General features: G+C 45.9%; 2 protein-coding genes across 4 annotated transcripts in view; one reads left to right on the forward strand and one right to left on the reverse strand.

The window, feature by feature from the left end:
* Nucleotides 1-12,970, forward strand: vps26c (VPS26 endosomal protein sorting factor C). Its single transcript, XM_006627781.3, has 8 exons — nt 1-167; nt 7,274-7,417; nt 7,644-7,793; nt 10,056-10,136; nt 10,598-10,672; nt 11,161-11,311; nt 11,711-11,863; nt 12,013-12,970. Exons 1-8 carry the CDS (start codon nt 111-113, stop codon nt 12,093-12,095), a joined length of 894 nt encoding a protein of 297 aa, XP_006627844.1. The 5' UTR covers nt 1-110; the 3' UTR covers nt 12,096-12,970.
* Nucleotides 12,971-14,416: 1,446 nt separating this feature from the next.
* The window catches only part of ttc3 (tetratricopeptide repeat domain 3), a 35,163-nt gene continuing 29,288 nt past the window's right edge, over nt 14,417-20,291 (reverse strand). For all 3 annotated transcript variants that reach the window (XM_069189990.1, XM_069189989.1, XM_069189991.1), the window contains 9 exons: nt 19,861-19,957; nt 19,536-19,639; nt 18,941-19,028; nt 18,651-18,752; nt 16,138-16,541; nt 15,786-15,912; nt 15,360-15,557; nt 15,109-15,201; nt 14,417-15,025 (listed from right to left, as the gene is read on the reverse strand). In XM_069189990.1, the coding sequence (XP_069046091.1) occupies nt 14,894-15,025; nt 15,109-15,201; nt 15,360-15,557; nt 15,786-15,912; nt 16,138-16,541; nt 18,651-18,752; nt 18,941-19,028; nt 19,536-19,639; nt 19,861-19,957 (1,345 nt within the window). In that variant the 3' untranslated portion in view covers nt 14,417-14,893. The remainder of the gene's footprint in view (nt 15,026-15,108; nt 15,202-15,359; nt 15,558-15,785; nt 15,913-16,137; nt 16,542-18,650; nt 18,753-18,940; nt 19,029-19,535; nt 19,640-19,860; nt 19,958-20,291) is intronic.

The following is a 20,291-nucleotide window of genomic DNA, read 5'->3' on the forward strand; positions in this document are numbered from 1 at the left end:
GCCCGTCACGTGACTCCGCTGCGGCGCGATCACGTGGTCGAGCGCATCGGGACCCGCTCTTTTTTTTGTTTTTTCGCCTCAGAATCCTCTTTTCCCGAGAAGAAAACAAAATGAGCACAAGTTTGGACATCAGACTAAAGCGAGCAAATAAAGTCTATCACGAAGGGGTAAGGTATTCTTCGGCGATCATGTCCACCCTGCCCCCCTCCCGTCCTTACGGTGTGTGAACAGCTAACCACTTGCTCAGTAGAGGGCTTCAGAGGATTTCTGACCATCTTTGACCTATTAGCTCTGTGCCTGTTTGAAAACCGCTTAGAATTACTTCACTTTATTAATAATGCAATTAATAGTCTACAGTGCGTTTTGTGTTTTGCAATGCAATGGAAAGCACAACACAAGAGAATTGTCGCTTTAAAAAGCGAAAGCCACACTGTTTTTGTTGGCCTACGAGATTTAAACCTGAATGCTGTCATTCATTTATCAGGGGAGTGTGCAGTACTTACTGTCACTTGTTATATAGTAATGTCAAGGTGGGAGGTTTCCGTCTCTCGGTGTCACTGTCGGACCATGTCGGGTGGAAAGTGTGTTTAGATTCGCCTTGCTCGCTTCTGTGTCTCTCCTGGGTAAGCAGCAGTAAGAAAACAACATCTCAATCCTTCCATAATCGTTCGCAAGCAACGCGTTTGTGACTGAACACAGAACTGTCACCGCGATGGTTTCGCAAAACGAGTTAAACTGGACCTGCGTTCGCACTCCAGTACAGCGACCTTGTCCCTTCGCAAATTGCTGTGGTTACCAGTGGAAATGTCTGTCCTCAGAGTCACAGACGGCAGGCTGACTGACCGACCTCACGCAATCTTACATGTCCACAGACAGAGAAATAAAAGTGATGGAGCTATTCTTAGGCATAGGTTATGGAAAGCTTCATGTCTAGGAAGCAACAATACGATATAGAAGGAAAATGCTTTTATGTATTTTTGACACAATAAGGCATTTTAATACTTTAATGAGGTTGTATTAATATTCCACCGCACGCAATAACTTTAATGTGGGTAAAATCATCATTCTTGTTCGTTTTCATAGCGTGATCAAAAGAAGAGGGTTAATAAAAATGAATAACCGCGACTTTGTCAAGCTTCAACATTAACACTGCTAGATGAAGCCCGAAAAACTTTTGACCGTACAAAAAAGGTTTGACCTCACCGGTGGCGCCAATGATATTTTGTGTCAACCTTAGCTCATGTGTAACTACGAAACATGTTTAATTATAAAGATTTTTTTATAATTAAAATATTTTAATCACCGATGTTCAAGCACTATAAAACCTCTGGATTTCAGGTGCAGGTCCCTGAGAACTGGATCACATAGAAATGTGTCTTTCACTCATGAAGCTCTAGAGGGGCTCATCTCAGAGCCACTATATTCACTTCTTGATTCAAAACGACAGAGCACAGGATTCCTTTTATCCTTAGGACAGAAACTGCCTGAAATCTGTGTCCTTGTTGTTATTGCCATACTGAAGACTCAAAGAGTTGTTTCTGCTCAGGTATGTAGCCCCACTACTTAGCTTCACAATAATCTTCATACTGCAGTCTGTATGATATGTTGTGTCTTTTCATTGAGCGGTTTGCTTGAAAGAAAATAACACCCATTTGTAGGTCATTGGTGAGTTGTTATAAAGCAACCAATCATTCTGTGCCGTTGTTGTGGTGTTTTCCCCGAATTCATTTCCATGGTGCCATCGAATACAGGGGCAGTGATTTAAAGTATTTTTTGTTAATAGTGATTGAGAATTGTGAGGTTGTGTGCATATTAAAGTGTATTTCAAAAGTAAAGTATAAGGTATGTCCTGTGTGCATGCAGAATTACTTCACGCTGATGACTGCAACATTGCCTCCATGTGTTCTGATGTCTCTGAAGCCAGGCAAGGCTGGTCAGTGCTCGGGTCACCTCTGAGAAAGACTAGATTGATGCTGAAGGTGGTGTTGGTGGACCAGCAGGTCGGACTGTTCCCTCTGGACTAAAATTTACTGGCCACTTCCTTATGTCTGCCAAAGTGATCGAGGGGAAAAGTCTCTCTCTTTTATTTAATCAAGCAATAAAGGCCATCTCAGGCATTTCAGAAAAAGAAACGAAGTAACTCTGAAGTTCTTGAAAGGAGAAAATAGTTAAATGAATTTTTCTTGGAACTGTGCCTGTTGAATGACCCCAGTGCAGTCTCTGCCGGAGCACAGTGTGTTCTCACAGAGCAGTGATCTGAAGAGCTCTCTTAATGGAGCAGCCTGTCTGTGAGAAACTGCACTTGGATTCATTGCCTTTTCTGGGAGAGGCAATGCTTGAGCCTTTCTTATAATGTCTTTAGAACCGGAAGTGGTTTTTGTGGTTTTTTAAAAGTTGGCTGGTTTTAGTTGTTGTTCAGTTTACTAAAGATGAAATTGCAGTATTGTAATGACCTCACTGGTTTTCCTAGATACACACCAAGGAAAGTATAAAAAGTGGTGCCTGTTACTTTTATACACTTAAGGAAAACAGTAATGCACAGTGTATTATACAGATTTTTAATTTTATATGGAATAGTCTTATCTCTGATTAGACTCCTGATCCATTTGTTTTGTTTTTAAGAGTTAATACAGTTTCAGATACAGTTTCTGCAGGTGCTCTGCCTTCTCTACACTGGTTCTTGGCATCAGGATAGAGTTTTTGTCCTTTTTGTTTTTGACCAAACCGAGGTTCTGCAACAACAATACTGTAAATGTCAGAAACATGCAGTGACTTCATTAAGTGTGTGGACTGCAGGTGTTTGCCCCAGCTCTCAAACAAGATAGGACATATAACAAAAACAAATAAATGTTTAAAAATGTAATTGAAGGTTTTCATAATTCCTGTGTTCTATATCCAGTAATCCAGTGCTTCGGAAGAAACATTCATTCTGGCCACTGAAAAGGACATAAAATGAGTAAGCCAGTCGTACTGGAGTCCAGTAAGACATTTCTCGTTACTACTGAAGGAACTGTTGAGGGAGCTTGAGTACCTCTTTACTGGACTTCTTAACTCAGGCAGTAATTAGCATACCTGCTAATTAAGATGGGACTCCTCACTCATGAGTGATAATTACCTCAAGCAGCTTGTAATGGGCAGGGAGCTCTGGCAGAATATCGACTGACAGGCTCTCCTCCTCTGTCTTTTACAGTCTTTAAATGCCCCCAGCTCCTGTTCCTGGCAGAAGCCGTCAAGTCATGGGATAAACGATAGGAACATCTGGCCTAAATCCACCAGTCTGGTGGGGATTCTGCCCTGACACACCAGCGGCTAGTGTTGGTTTGCAGTGTTTCCTGTGCGTGCTCAGGTGTGCACGTTGTGTTTGTGAGCGCAAGTCTCCTTATGTGTGTCTGAGAGGAAGGAGTAGGGGGTTGAGTTATATTTTTTTATCTGTATCTGATTTTATACCAGTTTGCATTTAATTAATTCCTTACATTTAAATAGCGCTTTTCTGGACACTCCACTCAAAGTTCTTTGCAGGTAATGGGGACTCCCCTCCACCACCACCAACGTGCAGCCCCACCTGGATGATGCGACGGCAGCCATAGTGCACCAGTACACTCCCCACACACCAGTTCTCAGTGGGGAGAAGAACAGAGTGATGAAGCCAGAGATGGGATTATTAGGAGGCCATGATTGGTAAAGGCCAATGGGAAATTTGGCCAGGACACCAGAGTAACTCCCCTACTGTTTTCAGGAAACGCCCTGGGATTTTGAATGAATTCAGAGAGTCAAAACCTCGGTTTTATGTCTCATTCGAAGGACGGAGCCGTTTGAAAGAGATCGATAACTGTTCAGCTTGACAAGGTGGTACATGCATGGCAGCCTCACTGACCTGCTGTTGACATCTGGACAGAGGCTCTACACTGCCGCTGCAGCTGGGTTTCAGGGCAGGAGGGCACGGTGTGTCGGACAGAACCTGTTGCCGCAGGGTGGGGCAGGAGCCATTTCAGCTGTGTGGACTGGTTGTGGGCATGCCTGTCCATTGTCTCCTAGAATACCAGAATCAGTGATGCTGATGTGTGACTGGTATTAAGTTGTCTGAGGCACTGAAGGGTCTGTGTGTGAGAACAAGCTGAGGGGGTCTGCAGGAGTACAGCGGCTTGTTTGTTTTACTTCAGCCATGTTCTTAATCACAGCCTAATTGATTTCATTTTTTCTTTTGGGGGCATATTATTACATTTGCTTTTAGCTCTTAAAATGTCAGATAAATCAACCCTGTGCCAGTTTCTGAGGTTCTGAGCTGCCCTCATTCAGGTGTGCTGCCTGAAATGTATCCAGCTGGACACATTGGGTGTGTCCGATCACAGTGTCACCCCCGCTGTGGGTGTGTCCGATGCAGTGTCACCCCCGCTGTGGGTGTGTCCGATCGCAGTGTCACCCCCGCTGTGGGTGTGTCCGATCGCAGTGTCACCCCCGCTGTGGGTGTGTCCGATCGCAGTGTCACCCCCGCTGTGGGTGTGTCCGATGCAGTGTCACCCCCGCTGTGGGTGTGTCCGATGCAGTGTTACCCCCGCTGTTGGTGTGTCTGATCACAGTGTCACCCCTGCTGTGGGTGTGTCTGATCACAGTGTCACCCCTGCTGTGAGTGTGTCCAGGTTCCTTTGATGTCTGGTATTTTTGACACTCAGGATGGACTCAAGAAACAAGTTAAATAAAAGTCAAAACAAGCAAGCAGATACATTAAATAATCAATTGGTACTAGAGATGTAGAGTAGGGCTCAGGTGCAATTAAATCAGCAGACATTGTTGCTGTAGGACCGCGAATGGAAACCAAAAATACAGCGTAAAATTATAAATCTTCGTTATTTTTTAACTATAAAAAATACAATCGAAGTCACGCACAAGAAATCTGATGATTTTATGATTGTATATTGATATGCTGCTGCGTTGCTGCCCCCCTGTGGACTTTCAGAGTATTACCTTTGATGTTACGTCTCGATGCAGGTGACTTCTGAAGTTTCAAGGGCAAGCTGTGCTGATTGTCTGTGTTGGGTTTTTGCACTTCACATTTCTCCCAGTGACGTGCAGCGTTGGTGTGATTGGCTATGCTCAACTGACCCTCATCGTTTAAAGCCCTGCTCACCAACAGCCAACCAAACGTGACATGATATGTCCTCTCCCGGTTCAGCATGGCATATAAACCAATAGAATACCTGCGTTGATCATTGATCTAGCTGCCTCCCACACAAGTGCTCTGGGAGGTGCTGGCGAGATGTCAGTCTGGCTCACTGGAGACCTCACGACATTGTTCGAAAGAGCAGGCGTGTTCACCCCAGTGTCCCGCCCAGCCGAGCCATCCTCTCCTCCTCCTTTCTCCCGAAAGCGCACCTCAGTACCTGTCTGAGCTACTCTAGTCTTGCTCCCCAGCTCTCACAGCCTTTGTTCCTCAAGGTCTGGTCTCCTATCTGTCCCCCAAGCCCATCCACACTCTAGGGGTGAAATGTCTTCTCCTGCTGCACCCCAGAGCTCTGGAATTCATTCCCCAAGGATATCAGAGAGCCACCTTCTCCAAACTCCTTCAAATCCAGACTCCAACCCTTCTTTTTCAGAAGAGCTGTTACTTAACTGAGTCTTTGCTCCTACTTAATTCCATACTCCCTTCTACCCCCTCCTCTCCTTGTATATGCCTTGCATAGATTTCACGTTTTTGTCTTTTGTGTTGCTGTTGTACTGTAAAGCACTTTAAGAAGCCTCTTGTAAAGTGCTATGTAAAAATAAAATCAATTATTATAACTAAACAATCATGATTAATTATCATTACTTTGATCATAGGACTGCAGCACCCTCCTTTGTTTTGAGCTTGAGACTTGCCCGTTGGCTGACGCTAGCTCGTAAATGACCTCTTGTACACGAGACCTTGGGCCTCCCTGTCAGAAGCGGGAACTCCTCTGGTCAACCTGCCTGGGTGAAAAGCGAGTGAGTCTGGCAGCAGCTGTGCCCTCTGGAACTTCAGAAAGTGGGATTACTTTTGTGTCGTTCGGGTCTCACCAGCTCCCAGCCCCCCTCGAAACCAAACTGATTCTCGTGCCGAGCTTCACCGACTGTTTAAGGTCTGGTGGCCCGTGTCCTGCTTCTTGTCTTGGAGTGAGCTGTGTGTTTGCTATGGGCAGGGTGTATTCTGTGCTGCTGACCTGCTACTCTACTCCTAGTAGCGAGCTGAAGTCCCAGCAGTGCACGCAGGCGCAGAGGGCTGCAGGTTTAACACCACAGAGGATTCTGCCTTTGGCAATCGGTGTTGCTTTTAATCTCCCCCTCTCCCCGTAAGAGAAGGGTTTTCTGAAATATTGATTCAACTTTTTATTTTACCAGCTAAAGCTCATGGGAACCGGACATGTATTACTGCCCGGCTTTCTTGTCCCCTCTTGCGTGTTAAATCCGGGGTCTCGCTTTTGTTAATTAATTTGCAGTGTGACAGTTTGGTCTCTGGTGCCGTGCAATATTCATGTCCCGGGTTGTCGGGACTTCGGTTGCCGAGTGCCCTGCTGCAGGGGACGCTCCTGGGGGGCTATTTCCTGTCACCACTCGCTGTTTGCCTGCCACTGGCCTCTTGCCAAACTGGCTGTTTGCAGACATCTTTTTTTCAATTCCACCGGTTATTCTGATCTGCTGAAGTGAGCGATCGCTCTGTTTTTGTCAAAATAAGATGAATGTTGCTCTGTTTTGAGGCAGCTCCTGTGTTCCCTGTATCTCCTGACTCGCAGTGGTTTTTCACTCTTTCCTGAACTGTAACGCAAACCAAGGAAGAATGAAGTGCAGGACTAGAGCAGCCTAATTGCGCTTTTTTGCCGTATTACTGCTAGGGTTGCTCTCTGTCTGGTTGCTGGGGAAGGATCATGCAGTTTTCAGGATGCTGTTTCCTTTAGAAAAATGTGCCGCACTGGAAACTCGGCTTGGCAGGGGTTGTTCCTAAATACCGTATTGTAACCCCAGGCAACTGCAGTACTGGAGATGGGGTGCCTGTTGTACGGGTGGGGGGAGAACGCAGAGCTGGTCAGGAAATGCCTGCTGCAGCAGGAGAGAGAACATACGAACAAGAGGAGGCCATTCAGCCCTTCCGTCCTGTATGGTCCTTAACAGATGACTGATCCGAGGGTGACCGTGACCCCATCAGTGAAGCCAGCGTGCGGTCTGAAAAGAGCGAGATGGCAGCAGAAGCCGTCCGCGTGGCTGTGGGCGAGGTCGCCTGCGGTGCTGATTGATAATATTGTCTGTCTCTCTCTCTCTGTGCCAGGAGGTGCTGGCAGGTGTGGTGGTGATCGTGAGCAAGGAGGCTGTGCAGCATCAAGGGATCTCTCTCTCCATGGAAGGAGTGGTCAACCTGCAGCTGAGCTCCAAGAGCGTGGGCGTCTTTGAGGCCTTCTACAACTCCGTGAAGGTCTGCACCAGCCACACACCGTGCATCCCTGACACTGCGCCACCGAGGACACGCCAACAGTCCAAAGACTGTGAGCGAGCTGTGCTCCACACAGCAAAACTGACAGCCCCCCCACTCAGTACCGCTGCCCTCAGTTTCTCAGTCCTACAGTGGAATCCGACCATCCTTCAGTGACAGCTGCCTTTCTGGCCCTGCTGCGTTAACTATCTCTCCTTCTGTTTTGCAGCCGATCCAGCTGATCAGCGGCAACATCGAGGTAGTCAAGCCAGGAAAGGTCCCCAGCGGCAAGACGGAAATTCCATTCGAGTTTCCCCTGCATGTCAAGGGGAACAAAGTGCTGTATGAAACCTACCATGGTGTCTTCGTCAACATCCAGGTAAAGGTCACAGAGCACTGGTATGGACCTCCTGCCCCCCGTTCTGTGTTGTGCCCTGCAATGCGGACAGGAGATGATTGCATGCAAGGTGTCGTGGTAGACGCACCCGATTATGTGAACATCTTTGCTTCATCCAAAACCAAATCGCTCTTTTTGTCGCTCCTGTCATCATCTCGGCTTTACTGGAGCTGGGAATTTATGAGAACAAAGAGCACAAATTCCCGAGGGGACCCAGCATGCCGTTAGGTCACGATTCCTGTTCCCAGACGAACTGGTGGTTTAACGCACCTTGTTCAACTCATCCTAAAGGCTTACAGAAAAATCCAGGAGCTCTACCTCACTTGTGCCTCCTCTCCATAATGACATTTTCTGTCCTAGGCTGACATTATTCATCTCCCCCACTTGACAAGAAGCCAGCCTGCCTGCAAAAATACCCAGGTGCTTCCATCATATTTGCACAAACTCTGCAGTCCGACACAACCAGACGAAAAAAACGTTTCTCAGGATGTGCGTTTGAGCGCCCAGTGTTTTCACACAGGCTGCTCACAAAACACTGAGTTTATTTTCTGCTTGTTGGCCATTAAATATGGCTTTTGTTTAGTCGGCATCTGTGGAAAACAAAACCGTGATTGTGGTCCTTTTTGTAGCTAAGTTTAGATAATGAGGAATAATTATAGAGACGAGAAGCACAAATTAATTGATGTTTCCCGTTTTGGAAATGTGTGGTGTCTCCTTTAGCAAAACTGAACAGAATGTTATTTAACAGTCTGGGGAAACATGTTTTCAGAGGACCAGTCTTGTCAGCATTTTATTGCGACTCAAATGCTTGCGATAATCGGAATATAATCTGGCCAGGGGAAGGTTAGAGCTCAGAAGGGCTGTGCATTTAGATATCTGAAGTAGCACACTTTGCAGTTGGACACGCAGGCTTACAATTGACTCCTTTTCAGTTAGGAAAAGGGCTTGAGCAAATGGAAAACTCCACGAAGCTATTCCTGGCCAGGTCTAGTATACGTTTTAAAGCTTGGTTTAAATATTTGTCTCGCATTTTCAGTCGGTATGTTTTGTGGTATTTTCCATGAGAGGTCAGGGATTTACAGCTGAACAACACCGACCCACGCTATGCTGTCGCTCACCAAAACAGTAGCCCACACGGTGTGTGTGGGCGAAACATTCCAGAAATAGCGGCTCTTGTGTGTCAGTGTTGCTGCTTCAGCACAGGCAGTTTTATGGGATTATAACACTGTTCTCTGGTCTGTGGAAAGCTTCTGTCCTTAAAGTAGCTTGTAACGCTTACACTGTACTAAGCAGCAGGTGATCTGAAGTATCCGTTTTTCTCTTTTGTTTATTTTTTGATCCACGGTGGATGAAACGCACTAGAGACCTGAAATTACTGAAGTGCGCAGCAGGTGCCCCAAAAGTATTTCTGTCCGTTGCATGACTTTGGCAAAGCGGCTGCAAGTGTCCCATATGATGCCGTCTTTTCCTGAGCTGTTATGGATCCTGTGACAGGGCAGCGGGCCTTGTGCTACTATCTACACTCAACCATCCACCAGCTCCAAGAGCCTCCCACATGGCCATCGGCCTCTTGTCTCCGAGCCCGGTTGTGTGGGTGGTCTGGTGGGCGTCTGTCTCTCTGCCTGGAACAGGGCAGGCTCTCGGAGATCTCTGCCAGCAATTCCAGCTTTAATTACATCTCTCTTCCCTCCCTTGCTCGCTCGCAGTACCACGCACACAGCCTCCACCCTCAGCCAAGTAAAGAATGTGTGTGGGGGGATGGCAAGAGGGGAGTGGCAGGCAGAGGTGGATAAGAAGAGGGGGGTGGGGGCTCAGCAAGGGGGGTCTTTGAGGGCAGGTGTGAAATGATGGGGGTGAGTTTAAGAAGGAGAATGAGAAGAGGGGGTGAGTGAGTTTATTTACAAGGTCTTGGTCCAGAAACTGTGTAGTCAACCTCCCACCCCCCGATTTACTTCATTGCAATAGAATGTTTGCTTTTTCTCAGTTCTGTCCCATTTTTAATGTTGAACATTTAAAAGAATAAATGCACCATTCTGCAGAGGGGGATCTGAATTTGCTCTATTACAACATTGTGGAAAATCAAGTAAGAAGCATTTTCAATTGAAAAACAAGTTGGAACACTGTAGTTTTTGAAACTCAATTAATAAAAAGGTTAATACTGATTTAGGATTTGATAAATGGCCGTGATCCCCCAGTTTCAGCCTGGCTCTGACTGGCTGCTCCTGTGTTTCTTGTTGCTGGCAGTACACTCTGCGCTGTGATATGAAGAGATCTCTGCTGGCCAAAGACCTGAGCAAGACCTGCGAGTTCATGGTTCACTCTCAGGTAATACCTGTTGCTCTACGCCACTTCTCTGTTTTCGCAGATCCTCAAGTTGGATCTCTGGTGGGATGGGTTTTTTTTTGTGTTGTTCTGTGGCCTGCCTGGTCTTATCCTCGTGTAGCATGGGTACAAATGAATGCTGGGATTAGTGATGGGAGGACGATGCCAGTTTCGGTTGGGTTCCACAAGAACGGAGAGCCTTTGATCTGAGCACGCACTGAGTCACTTTCATTGTGCTCTGAACTGCCAACTGCCCTTTCAAACTGTATCCCGTGAGCACAAGCGCCTGTGATCTCCCTTGTTGGCCCAGTGACGCATCTCGTTGGCCCTCATCCAGCCCGTTTTCACAGGTGCTCTTGTCCTTCCTTCCTTGCAATGTTAGTGTTCAAATAAAAAAAATAAAAAACGCACGTGCTGGTGGTTGGTGCTTCTTTGCCTTGCGTGACCCAACTGTTGTCTCTCAGCCTCAGAAGGAGAAGCTCCTGCCGAGTCCAGTGGATTTCACCATCACCCCAGAGACACTGCAGAATGTCAGAGAGGTGGGTGACAGTGTGCCTGGTGGGGCTTCAGTGTGGACAGCTTGCTGTACTGGGTTACGGGCACACATGCACAAGCTAAAGCACTGCTTGTGGACCTCAGATAACCCGTTTGGAGAGCGTCTGAGGGTGTAGTGGAGGTCCTGTACAAACGCATTGCCGGGGTTTTACAGACTATAGTCTGGGACGGGTACAGATCGTCATGTCCATCTCGATCGGCAGCTCGGCTGGTGGGCCCCCAGCTGTGTGCAGAGGACTGGGCCTTCGCCACTGGCCTGAGGAGCCAGGGACGCTGTGTCTCCACTGATGGGGTCTCCATTAACCAGATGGCCTGAGGAGAGACGGCAAAACGTGGGATAGCTCCACAAACGGCTCGTTGAGCTTCTAATAGCCAATGGAGATGAAAATTGTAATGGAGCCCCTCTCTTGGAGACTTGCCCCAAGGCCCATGAACTCCCACCTTTATTCTTTTGTTTTCCCTCCGTCCTCAGAGGAGTGGCCTCCCGCGGTTCCAGATCCGGGGACGTCTGAACTCCACCAGCTGCGTGATCACCCAGCCCCTGACGGGCGAGCTGGTGGTGGAGAGCTCGGAGGTGCCCGTCAAGAGCATAGAGCTGCAGCTCGTGCGTGTGGAAACCTGCGGTGAGGGGGGCACTCTCTGGCCCCGGAGACATTCAGACACAGCTTTACCGCAAACTGTCATCCAGGCCAACTCCAGTTTGACTTGATGCGAAGCCCTAGGGCTGGGGATTGTAGGTGTTACTCCACGCAGACAGTAGTATAGCAGTGCTGGGGAGACTGAGAGCAGAACTGCACAAAATATTTCAGTTTACCCACAAGGCTGAGACGGACAGTAGAGAGGTCCTAGTTCCAACCCCACCGTGAGGGGGCTAGAATACAAGCCTAGTGCTTCGATGCATCGTGTGGAGCACTCTCTGTGTTTATTTTTCATCACTTTTAAGCTGAACGTGAGCAACATTTTTTGTGCGTCTTTATTGGGAAGCCGAATCGGCTAATTTCGGGTTCTGTTGCTGCTGGCAGGGTGTGCCGAGGGCTACGCGCGAGATGCCACGGAGATTCAGAATATCCAGATCGCAGAGGGCGACGTGTGTCACGGCCTCCCCATTCCCATCTACATGGTGTTTCCCCGGCTCTTCACCTGCCCCACCCTGGAAACAACCAACTTCAAAGTCGGTAAGTAAGCCACAGCTGTCGCTTCCCCTCGGTCTTCAGAGCCTGTTACGAGGTTCAGTTCAAGGTCTGCAGGCATGAAACCATTCCTGACCTTTCTTTTGGCTTCTCAAGGTCTCGAAATCCCTCACTTTTCTCCTCTTGTTTTCCAGAGTTTGAAGTGAACATCGTGACCGTTCTGCACGATGACCATCTGATTACGGAGAACTTTCCTCTTAAACTGTACCGGGTCTGAGCTCTCTCGGTGGAGGAAGGAGGTTCCTATTTCATGCCTTTCGCAGCTGGGAGGTGTGTTGTCCGAGCTAGAGGAGTGTGAATGGACGCAGCCCAGGAGAGAGGAAATAAACACTGAACGCTCACATCTTGCATAGAGGAACGCATTTGGACCAATGCAATGACAGAAGATCTTGACATATCCTGGATGGATATCTCATTTTGTCAAAGCTTGATTTGTAGTTATTTTTTACAGGCATACTACAAAACATTTAATGGGGGGGGGGGGTTTAACGGTATAGGAAGGATGTAATTACAAAGTTGTGTCACTTTAATTGCAATTCTGACACTGATTAATAACTTTGCCTGCCTTGTATAGGTTCATTTAAACATGCCAAGCAAGCTTTAAGATTTAAAATATTTAGGAAATGTCAAATTCTCTCTTTCAGTCTTGCAGAGGTGGTCTTAGTTCAGTAATTGTTAATCAGGGTCTCAATGAAAGAAATGTAAGGTTGAAGAGTAAAGTATAATAAAACTCAGGAACTACAGCCTTAGGTTTCATAAACCACTAATTCAAATCAGAATAGTTGTACTTTGAAGTAAACCAGTAACAAGTACTTCATTAAATGAGGTCGTTTAAGTTATACTGTGTAAGATCCTGAATACAGAACCATTACTGAACTATTACTGACTTAGCAATTTACAAAATTAAATACAGCAACTGAACTGAAACAATAAGTATACCTAGAGTTAAGACAAGGTGTGAAAAGGCTATCCTAACCCTCAATGGTGAGTATGGTCCAGCCTGAACTTCATTAAGCTATTTGACTTGCACCGGTGTGAAATGAGGGAATTGCAGAAGGAAGTGTGTAAATTAAACTGCGTTACTTCATTTAATTGAAATTCGTGGCTTCTGCAAATGAGAGAAAGACTGTGCTATAACATGCCTTTTTTTTACAAGGAGTGTTGATTAAAATGCAATTTACACCTTGCAAATCCTCAATTCCCATCATGAAGTTCACTTGTATAAACAAGCCACAATATGACAAAGCAGAAATAAATTAATAATGTCAGTCTCAAGACGCACATGCATTTCAAGTAATGCCCATTATCTCTATGGAGCAACGAAGGTTTCCACTCCATGCAAAGTATACAAGAGAGTGAAATAAAATCAGAAGTCTGGATTGGCAAAAGGTGCAGACTTTGCTGTACTGAAATAAAAACTACTCAGGCCTGGATAACATCAAAAGTTCTCTCTGCTCATCACTAACAACCACCAAAGCTGCAATGCAAATGACGCTGGCTTCCTGATATTTGATTGCATGCAAAAACTGAAAAAGGTCTTGGACGTCATCAATGGCAGGTAGATCAATGTCTCAATTGAATGTAGATCATCCCCCTCAGCCCCAGTTTGCCAAATAAGTGTTCAAGAGTATCTGACCAGTTCTGCCCTAAAACGAAAAGGCAATGGCCAATGGCTTTAAGACATTTTAAAAGCAATTGAGAAATGGTTGACAATGTGGTATGCAATCACTATTTTGTGACAATACTACACTGGTAATATTGCATAGGTAGGGAGACAGTGTTAACAGTTGTTGACCAGTAGATAATGCTCTTACATCTAGATCAGAAACTCTAAACTAATCTGTGCTCCAGTATGGAGAACGGGGACACTATCCTGTAGGAAGTGCTGTCCTTCCGAAGTGACACTAAATTGAGGTCCTCACTACATCATTACTAAAGACTGTCTGGAAAAGTAGGTTTGTCAATCCCAATGCCCTGACTGAATTCCACTCTGGGCCAGTACAGCATGGCCTCACTAAATCTGCCCATCGTGCAGACTTTTTTCCCTTCTATATATAATATACTTTGTATCTGTAATCTGTCACCCAAGTGCATCTCGCGCTGACGTTGTAGATGTAGTGCTACAACACTTTGGTATTAATGGCACTATATCAATGCAAGGTACAATTACAAAAAGACTGGTACATTTTCTGAAATAAGAAAATAACATGGATCAAGAGGTGTTCTACATAAAATGTCTCCCAGGTAACACATTAAAAAGTTTGCCAAAAACACAATTAACAAGACATTTAGTGTCTAAGGACCCATGCTCTTAATTATCTTTAAAAAAATAAACCATTGCATGCAGTAAATAAATCATTCCTTCTTTAACAACCTTTCAAATCTCTAGTAACACCTACTGTAACTAAACTAGACTGTTCATTTTTTACTGCTGTGACCTTAACTCTCTGAGCTCCAGGGGTATCCTGCATAGGTCACCAACTACCACATGGGAAGAATACAGCAAGAAGGACCAAACACAGAAGAAATAAGAGATGATTGTCTTAAACTTGTGAAAGGTTTTAATTTTACTGCAGCACGTTAATACTCCATTTCACCTTCCTAAGGGCATAGCTGTGGCATTTGAGAAATTCAATACAAATGACTGTATTTTCACTTCCACATACATTGCCTGTACAAAAACATTTTCAAATGATAAAAATATGCATAAATGAGGGAGGAAAGCTTCAGAGCACTACGAAGGGAGCTAACAAAGTAAACCGCTTGCAGGAAGCAGCAAGCTGATGGCGCAGAACTAGACTGATGGCAAAAAGCACATCGAAAACCTGTTCTGAATTTTAAGGTTTAAAAAAAAAAATCTCTAAAAACGATCAAACAAAAAATGAACTATTTACTCGGTTTTAAAATTTCAACCCTGCTGTGGATTCGGCGGATTCAGCCTGACGTCACTGCCCCTCCACGCTGCGTGTCCCTGGCAGTTTGCGCGTTCCCAGGCACGGATCCGTCCTGCCGGCTTCAGGAGGAGCCGGCGTGATGCATGTGGCTCTGCGGGATCCTCCCGGACAGGATGGGGAAGTCCTCGGGCAGCAGGGCGTGGACTCTGCAGGTGGGACAGGTGCTCTGTTCCTTCAGCCAAGCCTTGATGCACTGCAGAGACAAGAGAGGTCAGGCCACAGCCCCCTCCTGTGTAAGTCTGGACATGACACAACAGGCCTCACTCCTGCCCCTACCTCTCGGTGAAAGCTGTGCCGGCACTCCAGGACACACAGATCTTGCTGGGACATTTCCTCATGACAAATGATACAAGGGTCCTCGTCGTTGAGCTGTGTGGAGGCAAGTTACAGGCTCGAAGTTAAAAAGAAATACCAGCTTTCCATTCCAGTTAGCATCGCCTGAATGAATGAGCTGTGTGTTCAACAAATGCCACAAGTTGGCTAATAAGAAGAATAGGACAAAAACAGACAACTGAAGGAAACCTCACCGCTCCGGCCCTAGACCATCTGGAATGGTTCTTGGGGTCCATGGTTCTCCAAGGGTGTGAACTTGGGGTCACGCCAGGGTCAAGGCCAGGGGCCGGAGAGCTTGATTTGGGCATCGCACCGAGAGCCGAGGTCCACGACGCATGAGGCTGGGCTCCAAGCTCTCCGAGTTTGGCCCCGGAAGCTGATCCCATCTGTTCCTGCGAAGAAGAAAAGCACTGTCGTCACAATCTGTGTTCATTCCCCTGAAACGCATTCGAAAGTCCGGAATAATTCGCTGCAGGTGCAAAACGTGGCTTATGAAGTCACATCAGCAGTTTCTCTGTAATTCTGGTTCCACGTCGGTACTGCAAAAAAAGACCTTCACAATGCATTGAGGTCATCAAAGTAATAGTCTGCACAATGAAGACAGAAACAGTGTTTCTTACTCTGGTGTTCTCCTGGTGATCTAGGATCAGCTGGGCCACTCTGTTAATGATTTCTTCATAGGACAACAAGTTCAGGCTGCCTCCGTTTGCAGCGCGTGCCTCCTTAATGAATTCTGTCAGCGTTGGCCTACAATTAACCATCAATAAAAGCAATCAAGGACACTGAGGTGTTCAAAAATTGCAACTTGAACTGCAACTTGAAAAAAACTGCAATCTGCAATTAAATGCAAATGAAAAAATGCAATAACCATTAAAATACTAAGCCCTAAAAAACATCATTTTTAAGACAATTATGATTTAATTGTGTGTCATTTACCTCCTTACATAAGAGGAAACCCTAGTCTGAGAGTACCTGGTGTAATGTGGAAACATCGAGCTCAATCGTTCAATGACTTTCTCGAAGGCATTGGGTTTCTGCTGGGATGCAGCTCGAGGCCCCTGGCCAGACTGGGAAGGTGCTGGTCTGGTGTTGGTGGTATTGCTCTTGTTTGCAAGCGCAGGGCTGACAGAAGGGGAACGCCCTGCTCCTGCTGCAGAGGTCTGGCCTCTGGGCTTCCCTGAGTGGGGCTCAGCCAGGGCCGGGCCAGTGGCGGCTTTGGCAGGGCTGCTTGACCGCTGGTACACTTTCCCTGGCACCGGCAATCCAAAGGGCACTGCCCCATGGGAGAACTGAGGGATGGGCGGACTGGTCCGAGGAGCAGAATGCAAAACCTGCAGAACAGCTGGGTCGCTGATAACAGGTCCCGCTGGCAGTGCCTAGAAAAGAGAATATGACAAATACGCAAAAAATGAAGCATGCTGACTAGTGGCAGCGTTACTTTGTAAACCATAATTGTCACTACTTTTTCCCTACCTGAACTACTGCACTTACTGCACTGTGCCATGCTCTCCCGACCTGCCTGCCTGTCTGAGGGAGGAAAGCCCAGCCCATGGCTTCCCTGCTGGGGAAGAGCGAGTGCCAAGCAAAGGGGCAGGAGAAAACCGCAAGACGGAAGTGCAGAACGAAGCCCTTGAATGAAACTCGGGACTCTGCTTCTGACAATCTGCTAGCTGGACAGTCCAGACTTTCATCGTCCATTAGCTTCTCAAAAAACATTCTTAAACAGAATGGAAACTTAGAAGAGCAGGGACAGCTAGCCTATGTTATTTTTTTCTGTAGAACAATTTTAAACAGGCCGGTATACTCATTTTAGGCCTGCATACCTAAAATAATTGAAGCCTGTTATTCTCAAGATCCCTACGACTTGGGAATATTTAAGGAATTCCAAGAGATACAATCAAATTATGAAATAACTCACAGGTTTCTAAATTAGTATGGAATGTAATATAATGATAATAACTTTATTACATTATATTTATATATGAATAACTTAATATAATATAATTGAACTGTAATGTTTATTAAAACTGGTCAGACATCTACCAATTTACAAACTAGAAAACAAATATTCAAAGGATCTAAAGGCAGCTTTAAAAAATAAAATGAGATGGAACCCCACCGTATGAGGAGGTACCCAAGTGAAATCACTAGATGGCAGCATGATATAAGGAAGTACAAAGTTCCTGTCAGAAATGAAGCCTGATACTAAATGAGGAACTAAAAAAATGCACACTGTCAGGCACCTGTTTAGTATCCCCAGTTTTACATCAAGCCTTGACCTTACTGTGACAAAAACCAAAAACGATTTCTAATGACTTGCAACATTCAGATCTATTGTCTGTAAATCACATTTTTTATACTTAGAATCGCAGAAAATGTAAACAAAAACACAGATTAAAGAACAATGGTTCATGTTTGTTATGAAGACGTGCACTAGTACAAGTGTTTAGTATCGGGTATGATCTGCCTAAGCATACTGGAAATGGCATCTTGACAGCAGTGACAGTCAGCCCTTACAGTCGCTGGCCTGACTGCTGTAGCATAATCTGCCGATTCTCCTGTGTATCTGCAGCCACCTGCTGGAGGCTGGCTGGTCAGACTTGTCTGCTGCCGACAGAATGGTTGAACCGGCCCACGGATGTCGTACTGCACGATCGGGTGGAAAAGACCTCCGGCTGCAGCAGGACCTCAACACTCTTTTCACGATGTCGCCCCACTGTAATCCTAGTACTCGCGCGGTTCTGCGATGTCGCATTGGAACATCAATCACTACTGGATTGGCTTGCAATGGGATGAAAATCGGCTCGTTCAGGGATTGTGTAAGTGCATCGCTCACTGAACAGCACAGCTGCCCTCAATCTGCATCAAAGGTGTTGCTTTCCTTCGCCATGAAGGCGATTTCTCCCCACATTGTCTTCAACGATCAATATAATGGTATATTCTGGCTTTGTCAGCCAAAACAGCATTCATTCCCGAAAAAGACACTCCCACATTCTCTCTGCCACCACTTCCCATGTTCTCTGACCCACAGAAGATGAGTTTCCTGCGGTCAATATGTCACCTCTGACCAGCCTCTGAGCACTCTACAGTGCTCTACAGTCATTCTGCCGATACATTATTTTTTTCTTGTAATCCCTTTGTGCTGCGGGCACTAACAGTGTAAAAAGTATTACACAGGTGGATAAAATGGATAGGATCATCCAGAGCTAGTATTGGTGAGCCTTTGCCTTCCAGGAATATTATTCCATATTTGGAATATACAGTATACAAACAGTATTGACAACACTTTGTCTATCCATAAAGTTGATTCCCTGAAATAAAATCCATGATGGCAAAACACAGCATAATAATAATTCAGTAAAGGAAGCAAGATGGGTGAAGAAATGCTTTTAAAATTGATGTATATAAATCTGTCTCTTTTTAAAAACAACAGTCAAACCCTGTGCTTCACATTAAGCAGAAAAGCTACAGGTTTGAACACTTACCGGAAGCACGGGGGCCGGAAGAGGACTGGGGACGTTCACAGGCGCCAGACTTGTTAACCATGTACCCATCTTCACGAGCTCGATTTGTTCTTTGTACTGGCCCTGCATAGGATTTAGGCAAAACAAAAAATAAAGCCTGAATACACGTTCTAATGAAATGGAAATGTGCCCCTCTCTTCACAGGTTGGCCCAGAGGACACTGGTATTTCTGGCTAAGCACTCGCCGGCAACAGAGCAAAACAGGTTTCCTCCTTGCCGTCTCCCACGCGTGTGCAGCCCGACAGACTCACTTCTATTTTTCGGATCTTCTCCTTGGCATCCAGCACGTGGGCCTGCCAGGCGTCCATCACTGGGATGAAGAAGGCTGGAGGGGGGACCCTGGGAGGAAAGCAGAGCAGCGTTGACGCAAGCGGGCGACTTCACACCAGCTGCTGCTACCCCTCAGCTCTACACCAAGACCTACAGGATGGTTCTACTGTGCGTCAATGCGGGTTGCCGTTTTGGACCAACACCGATGGAGAACTGTAAAACACGCTGGGATAGCAGTAGTGCTCCATTCCCTAGATACATAACCAAATTTCCACCCCCGAGGCACCACCACACACCGCAACGCTGACTTAGACCTGGGGTCCACTTCAGCTTCACTAGCTTATCTTCTTACAGTTATGGCCCATTTGTGTGGGTCCAACAGTACCACATGTAAGTACCTTTGATTCTGATTGTGAATCAAGAGGAAACAAAGAACTGTAGGCCCCACAGCAGCTTTAGACAACACGTAATCACATTTCGGTAGCAGAATTCTAGTTTAAATAAAGGCAAGGGATGGCTAATCATAAGAGGTCTATACAAAAGCCGAAGCCAGTGGAAGAACTGAACCCTTCTTACACAGCTGCTATTTGCTTCAGCTTCGCAAGAACGGACTCTCCTTCTGAAACGCACTTCTGGAGGTTACGGAGGCTGGCTTTGCACTTGTTCTCCAGCAGACAGATCTACAGGAACAAAGAAGCAAACCTTTTTTTATTATTATCACAAAAAAGCAGAGCAGGAATGCAACTGTTTTTAATAGAATTGGCTTTTATTTGTCATAACTATCCCGGTCTTGGAATTACAGGAGATCCAAAAGCAAAAATGTCTTTTAAACTATATTGAGACACAGGAGAGGATAAATGAAACGCCTAACGATAACAGTGGACTACAAGATACACTTCACCTCTGCAGCTTGTGATCTTTTCACTGCCTCTGCATGCATATCCTTGCTCTTCTTGATAACTTCTTCCAAGCTCATCTTCTCAGCAGCTGACTGGTTGCTGTAAATGACAATAAGACCATTGTATTATAATACATTTAGAACCGAGAAAAGGAGACGCTCTTTGGGAGCGTGGAACAGGATACCCTGGCTCCCCTTAAGAATCAGCAGGATGAGATCCGCAGATCAATTAGCTACTACCAAACAGGCTTGATAGGCCGAGTGGCTTGTTCTTGCTTTTAAATGTTCCTGGGAGATTGTGAATACTTGTGTGCAAACTGTAATGGTGACCAAATGTGCAGTATTTTATTTTTTGTGAATTGAAGTCTTAATAGTACTGTACTGATACTGAGAGCTGACACCTGTAATTCATCCCAAAAGAGCACCTTGAAAAA

Source organism: Lepisosteus oculatus, chromosome 5, assembly GCF_040954835.1.
Source record: "Lepisosteus oculatus isolate fLepOcu1 chromosome 5, fLepOcu1.hap2, whole genome shotgun sequence".
Classification (NCBI taxonomy): Eukaryota; Metazoa; Chordata; class Actinopteri; order Semionotiformes; family Lepisosteidae; genus Lepisosteus; species Lepisosteus oculatus.

Bases quoted from the DNA above. Each gene is read 5' to 3' on its own strand.
- vps26c (XM_006627781.3), top strand. From the start codon at position 111: ATGAGCACAAGTTTGGACATCAGACTAAAGCGAGCAAATAAAGTCTAT. The intron at 168-7,273 runs GTAAGGTATTCT...TCTCTGTGCCAG, and splicing joins ATAAAGTCTATCACGAAGGG to GAGGTGCTGGCAGGTGTGGT. The intron at 10,673-11,160 runs GTGGGTGACAGT...CTCCGTCCTCAG, and splicing joins CACTGCAGAATGTCAGAGAG to AGGAGTGGCCTCCCGCGGTT.